The sequence below is a fragment of the Phoxinus phoxinus genome (genome assembly GCF_949152265.1).
Source record: "Phoxinus phoxinus genome assembly, chromosome: 7".
NCBI lineage: Eukaryota > Metazoa > Chordata > Actinopteri > Cypriniformes > Leuciscidae > Phoxinus > Phoxinus phoxinus.
Window position 1 is genome coordinate 24,975,705 of NC_136882.1, and position 11,399 is coordinate 24,987,103.

General features: G+C 44.6%; 1 protein-coding gene across 1 annotated transcript; it reads left to right on the forward strand.

Annotated features, from left to right (window-relative positions):
* Positions 1-9,343: 9,343 nt before the first annotated feature.
* On the forward strand, positions 9,344-11,111 carry LOC307001225 (2-oxoglutarate receptor 1; the record flags this gene model as incomplete). Its single annotated transcript, XM_079617448.1, has 2 exons — positions 9,344-9,417; positions 10,110-11,111. The coding sequence occupies exons 1-2, from the start codon at positions 9,415-9,417 to the stop codon at positions 11,109-11,111; spliced, it is 1,005 nt and encodes a 334-aa protein (XP_079473574.1). The 5' UTR covers positions 9,344-9,414.
* Positions 11,112-11,399: the final 288 nt, after the last annotated feature.

The following is an 11,399-nucleotide window of genomic DNA, read 5'->3' on the forward strand; positions in this document are numbered from 1 at the left end:
AATAAGTGGTCTTCTACTGCCCTCTGCTGGACAATCTACAATTTAATAGTCTTTTCACATGTGCTTTTGCATTCATATATTTAGACACTAAAAATTCCTTACATAACAATTACTATTATAACACAATCATATTTTGTCAGAGTTTATCACTTCATTTGTTCTGATGCTTCACATAATTGCTAACAACGTGGTAAATCATGGTAAATAACGCTAGAAACATGGTAAATCATAGTAAATAAGGTGAATCATGCTAGATTCATGGTAAATCATACTGGAACATGGTAAGTCATGGTAAATCATGATAAATCATCCTAGAAAAAGGTAAATCATGGTAATGAGAGGAAGGATTTGCACTCTTTACAGAAGCAATCGTCACGGTCAATCTGCCGGACGCATGCAAAGAACCAGTGCAGAAGCCACCTTTCCAGTAAATACGACTTGTGATTGGACTGTACGTCAGCAGACAGCAAAGCATTGGCCAAGAGCAGAAAGGCCCTCCCTCCAGGCTTTTTTTTTAAGTTGCGAGGTTGCGAAGCTTCATTTTCGGTCAGTCTGAGTTTCAGAGTTTCAGAGCAGAGCTGCGTGACATCGCTGCCAACAATCACGCGAGTCGCAAGCTCGCAACTGTGTGCGCGTATCTCCGAAAGTGGGTGTTGTAAACTCAGCTCTGAAAAAATAGTCTGCAATAGGAGTGCGAATTTAATGTAATGTAATAAGTTTCGCCCTTTCGAACCTCAGTTTTCAGAGTTTCAAAACTTTTTTTCACCTATTCGCACACCCGTTTTCAGATCACGGGTTTCAAGGTTTCAAATCTGGAAAACAAACTATACAGTGGGAGAACACTGACAAATTTGAAACTCTGAAAAAAAAATTGCGCAACATCGTAAAAAATGTTTTGCAGTTCTGAAGAAGGAAATCTCAAAAACAACATAATGTTTGCAGAGATATTCTTATTTTTTTTTAATTTTTCAAGCTTGCAAATCTTATTTTTCGATCTTGCAAAACTTTTTTTTTTAAGATTTTGAGTTTTTGAACACTTAGTTTCAACCTTTCAGAACTTTATTTTCAGTTTTGAATCATGGCAGGATATTAATCCCATAGACTAACCACCTGGACTGGAGTTGCTCTCCAATGCTTCCCACTCCAGCAGCGATACCAAGAACCTGTGCTGCACAACATCTGAAGCATGGCCAACTGTACCTGATTTTCTTTCATAGTTCACTGTAATGTTGTTGTCCGTTTTGCTGGAAAAGAAGAACTGTAATTATAATTGCGTGCATATGCTAAATGGAAATGTGTTATTGTTATCAGTGAAATGTCAAAATTACTCAGCATTCTTTTTATCTATATTTGTATCTCTGTCCATTATAGTTTTTGTAAAATTATTTATTTACTTATCCATTTGTTGTGTCCAAATGGCCTGAAAATGCATGGCCATAATTGCCCATGCCATTAGCACTGCTGCATGTTTGACTGTTCGGGTGATGCTGTGCCCCTAAAACATCTCAGAGCCAGGCTCCTGACAGGTGCTCCTATGGCAATGATGTACAATATCACCCTGGTGAAGAGAAGGGCCATGGAAATGTTTTAGGTAATGCATATTGTGACGAGCGTCCTGGTGTCTCATCAGCGTCGCCCTGGAAACGGAGGCAGAACACCTGCACTTCCTCGTTACCGGCTGATCAGCCCCAGCTGCAGCTCGTCAGCCGGCAGCATTATAAGCCCAGCAGTTCTTGCCACAGGGAGTTCGACCTCCAGAAAGACTGCAGCTAATCTCTCTCTCTCTCAATCCCTGTAGACAGCAGTGTGTGACCGGATAGCCGCCATCGAGCACGAGCACACTGCACAAGGATCAAGGCGGAGAGCACAGACTGCACCAGTGCACTTCTACACCTGTTTGTCACCTTTTCACCATTTGTGTGTCAATAAATCCACCCTCTGGGCATTTATTGAAACAGTCCTTGTCGTGTGATTCTTCACCCCGTGACAAGTGGTGGAGAATGCGGGCAAGTCAGTGAAGAATCACCGACAAGCAATATCACCTTCTTTGACTGTTCTCATCCCTTTTCCTGGATTTTCATCATCTGTCACAGGTGTGCGCTCCTCCCTTTCCCCAAAATGGAAGAACTCCTAAAGCATCTCACCGAGGTCAGCATCCGCCAACAACAGATAGTCGAACACCTGGCCACGCGGCAAGGACAGACCGAGCAGGAGCTCGCAGCTCTCCAGGCTGCCGCCGCCCCACGCGTTCTGCGACCAGATGCCCAGGTACAAGCAACCAAGCTGCTCCCAAAAATGACCCCTCATGACGACGTGGAAGCATTCCTGCAGGTGTTCGAGAACACCGCAACCATGGAGAGGTGGCCTGAGGGTGACTGGACATGGGCTCTGGCACCCCTACTGACCGATGAAGCTCAGCAAACGTACTTCGCTCTCCCCGCCACTACCGCTGCCCAGTACGCCGAAGTAAAACGGGAAATTCTAGCCCGGCTGGGCTTATCCTCTACCTGCGCGGCTCAGCAGTTTCACAAGTGGGAGTACAAGTCTCGACTGCCCCCCCGTGCTCAAGCTGCCGAGCTCACGCGGCTCGCGCATCACTGGTTGCTGGACGGATCCCCCTCGGCCGCCCAGGTAGCGGAGCGCGTGGTCATCGACCGTCTCCTCCGGGCTCTTCCCCGCTCCCATCGACAGGCGGTCGGCATGAGAAATCCGACCACAATGCTCGAGCTCGTGGGGGCCATAGAACTGGCGGATGCGGCCCAACAACGGGACGCTGGGGAGAGAGCGCCACCGTTTCCCCCGAGGGTGGGCCAGGAGCGACGTGCGCCGGAGGGCATCCAGCGACACCAAAGCAGGCCGGGGGTCCCCTCCCCACGGGATGAGCCCATGCCAACCGAGCCGCCAACACCTCCTACTCGAACCTGGCTGACCGGCTGCATCATGCACCATGACCTTCCCGCTGGGGCCCCTGAAGCGGAGGTAAAGGTTAACGGGAAAAGGTTCCGGGCCATTCTGGATTCTGGCAGCACCGTCAGCCTGGTCCAGTCTCACGTCCTTGCCCCTCGCACTGAATACAAGTCGTTCCTGCCGATCACCTGTGTCCATGGAGACACTCGGCACGTCCCAGCCCGCCGTGTGACCATCGCCGCCGCTCCAGGATCCTGGCCAGTGGAGGTTGGAGTAATGAAAGACCTCCCGGTACCGGTGTTGATCGGCCGAGACTGGCCCGGGTTTGACCGCCTCCTAGCTTCTCTCACCCAGCCTGCCAACCCGGGGAGCGGCCGTCGTAAACGGGTGCCCATGAAGCGGCATCATCAACGGCCCGTCCTTCTGGCCTCGGATAGCGGGAGAGATGGTGAGTCCCCCTTTCTAAATCCTAATCTTTTCCTTGATGTGTTCCAGCAGGTGACGGGAGGGGGCTCGTTTGGCCGGGAACAACGTGAGGACGACCGGCTGAAGCATTGTTGGGCTCAGGTTCGGATCCTGGATGGAAAAGAAGTTCAGCCTGGGCCCCATCCTCTCCCGCATTTTGTGGTTCAGAAGGGCCTGCTATACTGTGTCGCGCAGCGGAGGGGGGAGGAGAAATTACTGCTGGTGGTGCCTCGTACGAAGACGGAGACCGTGCTGGAATTGGCACACTCACACCCCATGGCGGGACATCTCGGGCCGGCCAACACGGTCCAACGGATTCGGGACCGGTTCCACTGGCGGGAATGGACGCCGAGGTAAAATTGTTCTGCCAGGCCTGCCCCACCTGCCAGGTAACGTCACCCAGGAAGCCTCCCCCCAGCCCGCTGATACCGTTACCCATCATCGAGGTGCTCTTCGAGCGCATCGGGATGGACCTTGTGGGGCCGTTGCCTAAGTCTGCCTGGGGACATGATCACATCCTGGTGATCGTCGACTACACACACCCAGGCCCAGAAGGGAGAGCTGCAGCACCTGATCGGTCAGTTCTCTGATGTGTTCTCCCCTCTTCCCGGGAAGACCAACGTCATCAGGCATGATATCCAGACGCCTCCCGGAGTCATCGTCAGGCAACGGCCCTATCGGGTCCCTGAAGCTCGTCGGCGAGCTATCGAGGAGGAAATACACCAGATGCTGAAGTTAGGGGTGATCGAGCCTTCACGCAGCCCATGGTCCAGTCCGATCGTCCTGGTCCCGAAACCGGATGGCACCCTCCGTTTCTGCAACGACTATCGCCGCCTGAATGAAGTCTCTCAGTTTGACGGCTACCCCATGCCGCGGGTGGACGAGCTTCTGGATGCCAAACCTAAAACTGCTTTTTCCACCCCTAGTGGCCACTGGCAATACCGGACCCTTCCCTTCGGCCTCCACAGGGCACCCGCCACGTTCCAGCGTATGATGGACATCCTCTTACGGCCCCATCAAGCGTATGCTGCAGCCTACCTGGACGACGTGGTGGTCCACTCCGTTTCGTGGGAGGATCATCTAGAGAGATTGCGGAGGGTGCTTTCCGAACTCCGGAGGGCTGGACTTACCGCCAACCCCCGCAAGTGCCACCTTGCACTCTCAGAGGCAAAGTACCTGGGGTTCCAAGTGGGCCGAGGACTGATTCGCCCACAGGAGAAAAAGGTGGAAGCCGTACGCTCCGCCCCGAGACCGACCACGAAAACCCAGGTACGAGCCTTCTTGGGGCTGGCGGGGTATTATCGCTGCTTCATCCCTAACTTCTCCTCCTTAGCCGCCTCCCTGACAGATCTGACCAGGAAGGGGCAGCCGGAGAAGGTGCAGTGGTCGTCGGCATCGGAAGAGGCCTTCCAAAGGATCAAGGAAGCCCTCACGTCCGAGCCTGTCCTCCGAGCCCCAGATTTTAGCTGCCACTTCCTGCTGCAGACGGATGCCTCCGACACGGGACTGGGAGCCGTCCTGTCACAAGTGCAAGAAGGGGAGGAGCATCCTGTCCTGTATATCAGCAAGAAGTTGACCCCAGCCGAGAGAAACTACGCCGCTGTGGAAAAGGAAGCTCTAGCCGTCAAGTGGGCAGTCCTGGAGCTGCGCTACTATCTCGGCCGAAAATTCACCCTTGTCACCGACCACGCGCCCCTCCAGTGGATGGCCCGTGCCAAAGACACCAATGCCAGGGTGACTCGTTGGTTCCTCGCGCTCCAGGACTTCCACTTCGTTGTGCGTCACTGCGCAGGGGCCGCGCACGCCAACGCTGACGGTCTATCATGGATCTGGGCAGCTTTTGCAGGTCTGTCAGGGGTCACTCCCCACCCACCCCCTATTAATCCCCTACTGTCTCATGCTTCCAACAGGACCAGGACGACGCTTAGGGGGGGGGAGTGTGACGAGCGTCTTGGTGTCTCATCAGCGTCGCCCCCGAAACGGAGGCAGAACACCTGCACTTCCTCGTTACCGGCTGATCAGCCCCAGCTGCAGCTCGTCAGCCGGCAGCATTATAAGCCCAGCAGTTCTTGCCACAGGGAGTTCGACCTCCAGAAAGACTGCAGCTAATCTCTCTCTCTCTCAATCCCCGTAGACAGCAGTGTGTGACCGGATAGCCGCCATCGAGCACGAGCACCCTGCACAAGGATCAAGGCGGAGAGCACAGACTGCACCAGCGCACTTCTACACCTGTTTGTCACCTTTTCACCATTTGTGTGTCAATAAATCCACCCTCTGGGCATTTATTGAAACAGTCCTTGTCGTGTGATTCTTCACCCCGTGACAATATATTCTCAGTGGCCTAAATCACAAAGACTTAATCATGCACATGCAGACTCCCAAAGAGAGAAAAGAGGAAAGGGAAAATGAATAACAAACAAACATGCCTTGACATTCAATTTTCATCAAAGTAAATGTCGAAGCAATATGCGCAAGCTTATTTTTTTTTACCAAGGGTTTATTTATTATGTTTTATGAATTTCAGATTAATATGTACACAAAGCAGTCCTTCCTTTAAAAAAAGAAAAGTAACAAAAGCTTTAAAAACAAAAACATTGGGAATATCAATATAAAGACAGTAAGGATAATTACTTAATAATTTAAGCTCATGCAGTAAACATCAAAGAACTGTTCTGAAATAGGTTGAATTTGGCAATGGTCAGAATAAAAATGAATTTGCTTTTACTTAGTGTATCGTTAATTTATATTCTAGTCTTGGTCTAGACCCACTGGAGTGCATCTCAGTATCTGGTAAGAATCTCCAGCTTTTGCTTGAGAGAGTGGACACAGAGTAGCTCAACAGAAACACACACTAATCTGTCATCACGTCAACCACACAAAAACTCCTGCTAATGAAGTGTCTGTCCACTAAGAAAGACCTGACACCAGTCCAGTCAATATAGACATTGAAAATGTAGTAGATAAATCCTTCTCTACACGATTTTACTATAAGATAGGGACCAGTCTTGCAGTACCACTGATCAAAGAAGTGAACAGACCCTTTTCTTAGTGTGTTTTGGAAAAAAAACATCACTGGCTGAAATTAAATGGCTTCATTTATTCATCTTAAGGTGCATGATTTCCATAGGAAAGAAGAACAAATGAGATCCCTTTTATGTTTAAATTATTTCTGATTAAAAAGAGAGCATTTTGCTGCTCACATTTTTCCTCTGAGAAAAAGTCCCTCACATCGCATACGTCTCCTCTGATTCAATAATAAGTTACCAAGATGGCAAAAGTCCAAGAAAGCTAAAGTGTAGTCAGAATTTTGTTGAAATTCTAAAATTTAAAAAAATATATTGCTGTGTATATGCACTGTGACTGGGTCAGATTAATAATTAATTAACAAATCTCTTGAGTAAGAACATGGACACACCAACAGAGATATATCTATTGCTTACAATAATTGTTGAATAATTGTATCTGTTTATTGTATTGTCTAAAACCCTTGTGCTGCAAGTGCAAGACATAGATTACAGATATGGTGTAAGTATGGATGTGATAGGGCTGAATAATTATGAGAGGAAAAAATAAAACTTGTTAATTAATCACTAATCAAGATCGCATGAGTCTGGATTTGAGAGAGTACACATAGACTGATGGACCTGGCTATGCTTTATGTTGCTCATTTTAGATTTTTTAAAGGTAAAATCTACATACATATATATACAGTCATTTTATTTCTTATTATTTTTATTATTAATATGGTTGAAATAATTGTATTATTATTAATAGGCTATTATCCCCATTTTGAGTAAAAAAAAAATCAAGTCTAGGGGAGCAGAAAACTAGAATATGTCAGGTCCGGCCCATACGTGGATTCCTCACGTCCCATACCAGGGCTGGATCTGGGCCGACACTATGTTGCTGTCTGGGTATTCTTCTTGTACTATAAAAGCTTTCTGTGTAAAAAACGCTTTCATGTTCCTCTGCACTGCATTACTATTCTGTACAGTGTTGGGAAATGTTACTTTTAAAAGTAATGTGTTCCAATATTGTGTTACTTCCTATTGCGTTACTAGTTATTATTTTGTAAATTAATGCGTTACTATAGCCTTTGCGTTACTTTTTCTCACCTATGGGTTTGCTTGTTTGTTTTTTATCATCAACAACAAAAACAACAACAACATAATTTCTATTTTTGGCAGCTGTAAAGGCCCCTTCACACCAAAAGTGAAATGAATAAGCCCAAGAAATGCCTGTACAGTAGAGGGCGCAGCTCAAACAAACTGTCATTCTGTCATTGCAGAAGAATAAGTTCAAAACTCTCACTTCAGCAATTAAATGTCATATAAATATACATTAACATATTCAATTATTGCAGGTTTGCGTAATATTATGAGTTTGCCTTTTACTGTTTTTATTCATTTTGATGAATATGGAGTCTGTTTTTGTGCAAGTGAAATGAGGAAATGTTCTCACTCCCAATTTCTCTCAGGAGAGGTGTCAGTCTATACATGGGAAAATAATAACTTGCATTACTTATAGAGTGAAAAAGTAACTTTTGATATTTTGGATATTGAAAACACACATTTTCAATGTGTTACTTTAGTAGTTACTTGAAAAATGTTTTCTGATTACAAAATGTCTAACTGCCAGTTCAGGTCTAGAGAAGCTGGGTTCAGTAAGATCCCAGTCATCAGAGTGTAGATTGCGGGAGTTATTTCACTGGTTCATCCAGAGCTTATAAAAAATGGGAAAAGACAGCCATATTAAATTTATTTATTTTTTGCTTTATTTTATTTCGAGTTTGTTATATTTATAATACTGGCTGGGTTTTCTTTTCTTTTTTTTAAATGAATACAGCACGCCATCTAGTGGTAACACTTGATTAGTTATTAGAGCACAGCAAATATTAATGCAAATGTTATTGATGGTCTGTTTGGTTGATGGTTTGTCTTATTAAGGCTACATTCGTTTTACAGAGGTTTACTTTGACTTGTTTTGACTTATTTTGACTTTTTGAAAGGAATTGAAAGAATAAAATATAGAATTTATTTAGCAAGGATGTGTGGAAATGATTAAAAGTGACAGTAAAGACATTAATCTTACAAAAACATTTCTGTTTAAAATAAAAGCTTTTCCTTCAAACGTTCTATTCATCAAAGGATCGTGGGGAAAAATGCATCACATTTTGATCAAATAAATTCAGCATGAGACAGCATTACAAAAAGTCAGTTTGCACTTTTGATGAGCACATTAACAAACCAATTACTCTCCACTGTAATCATTTTAATTTATCCAGATGGGTCGTGTGTCTAATTTATTTTATCCATTTACTTGATCTCGATACAAATGAGAAAACAAGAGACCGAAGAACCTTTGGTTGACTACTGCAAACATTTCACAGGCAATGAACAGTCCTTCTGGTTATTTATTTGTCCTCCTGATTCCTCATACCATAAGGTGTGCTCAAGAACTTCCCGGTTCAATCCATAAAACAATAATCTAATGGTGCTTTATCAATACATGTAGACCTAATACATATCTTACTTCGTTATTCGGTTTTACAAAGAAAAATACTGCTAGTTGCAAGCAGAAACTGTTAGCTCTGAACTTGTGACTTTTGATATCAGATGTATGTCAAACTAATGCAATAGTAATTCTTTTCAAACAAGGACTGCACATATTTGTTCACTGGACAAGACATGCAGGTGTATGTCTGCAAGAAATGTTGAGAACTGCAGTTTTGTGAAATGATTAATCACAGACCTTCCACTGCCAGTATATTTGTATGGGCTATAAAGACTTTTTCTCATCAAAATTTTCAGGAAAAGTGTCTGTATCAGGAAGTTACAGGAAATGTTAAATAGTAACTCAAGGGAAAATGCCCACTGCTGTGGACAAGCTGACTCATTCCACATGCATGTGTTTCTTGCGAGTGAAGCCAGACAATACAAAAACACAGATGACACAAATCACTGAACCTCTGCTGATGACTGTGTGTATTCATGATACGGCATTAAAGATTGAACAACTTGAGGAGAAAGTGAGCACTTCATCATGGTGAGTGAATATTAATGCAAAATGCCTTATGTTGAAAAAATTCAAACATTTTAGGTTAATGGTTTAGACTTACAAAAAAGAACCAGGATATGACATTGTTTTTTTGTTTTGTTTTTATGGTACAGTACCATAATATCACGGTTAAACATGACACAATGGCATTGCTGCTGTGTGTTTATTTGGGCATTTACCATAGTATTACTGTAAAATGGTCATTCGGTCATACTGCCATGGTTTTTGGACAGATCATCGGCTCGTCTTTCTGTTCGGCGTAAATTTGATTATGCTAATATTCTGAGAATATTAGTGATTTTGTTTATGACCGAATCTGTATTTTAGAACGAATATTGACCAAATTGTTCTGATTCACTTGTACTGATGGTTTTCATTTATTGGTCTTAAACGTTTTAAAGTGACTGTTTTCGTGACAAGTAGACTATTGCAAATTGTAAATTTTGAAAATCTAACTATACATCTTGTTCATGAAGAAACATGTTGTTCAGTTCGTCACGTGAATCAGTTGTGTGAATGATTCAGTGACTCATTCTTAACAAACAAAAGGCCATTCGACTTCGTCGATGAATGAAACTGAACAAATCTTTTTTGGTGAATGGATTCAAAAGATTCGATCTATACATTTAATATACAAGATAATAGAAAAACTGTCACCTCTGTGTATTTTTTTTGAAAAGCAACAGAAAGCAATGGCAGACCTGGAACTGAATTCAACTGACTGTCCTCCCATTGATGAATACATACAGAGTTATTATCTGCCAGTGATGTATAGCATCATTTCTGTATTTGGATTTGTGGGAAACTTCCTGGCAGTCATCATTTACTTGGCAAAGCTTCGACCCTGGAAGAGCAGCAGCATTATAATGGTGAACCTGGCAGTAGCTGATCTGCTGTACGCTTTGAGTTTACCTATGCTGGTCCAATTTTACATTACCGGAAACTGGATCTTAGGGGAGTTCATGTGTCGTTTCAATCGCTTCTGCTTCTACTATAACCTCTACGGCAGCATCCTCTTCCTCACCTGCCTCAGTGTCTTCCGTTACGTCGCAGTTGTGCATCCATTGAAGGCTGCTGAGATCCGGAGGAAAAAATGGGGCATCTTGGCTTGTCTGGCTGTCTGGGCCGTTTCGCTGGTGGAGATCGGCCCAATGTTGGGGATGATTACTTTACGGCAAAAAAACAACATGACACAATGCGTTGACTTCGCCAGTAATGATCCATTGGTGGTGTGGTGGTACGGTTGGATACTTACGATGTTTGGATATGTGTTGCCATTGCTGGTGGTGTGCTGGAGCTACACTCACATTGCAGGTGCTCTGGGAAGCAGCATATCCAGAAACAGGCCGAGTCGATCCCGAATTCGCATGCTTACCATTCTGATTCTGGTGGTGTTTGTGGTGTGCTTCTTGCCATATCATATCATGCGTGTACTGAGGGTGGATAGCCTGCGCAACGCTGGTGTGTCGTGCATGCAGAGAAGAGGCATCCATGCAGCCTACATCTTGTCACGACCCCTGGCTGGCCTCAACACCTTCTTCAACCTAGCGCTTTATACACTGGCAGGAGACAAGTTTCAACAGGCTCTCTGGAGTTTTGTGCACAGGGAACGTGCGAGCAGCACCATATCTGTGATCCACACACCAAACAACATGTCAAAGACAGACCTCTTGAAGATCTGATACACTGTGCCCAACATATTGTATGCTATGCTATGCATTGTGTGTGTGTGTGTGTGTCTGTGTGTGTGTGCGCGTATACTGTAAATACGTACTGTATTTACACACACAACACGTTTCAAAAGTTTGTTAGCAATTCTCATGATCCTTCAGAAATCATTCTAATATGCTGATTTGGTGCTTAAGAAACATGTCTTATTATTATCAATGTTGAAACCACTTGTACTGCTTAATATTTTTTGTTAAAAGCATAATGCATTTTTTTTTAAGATTCTTTGAAAGAAAATATCA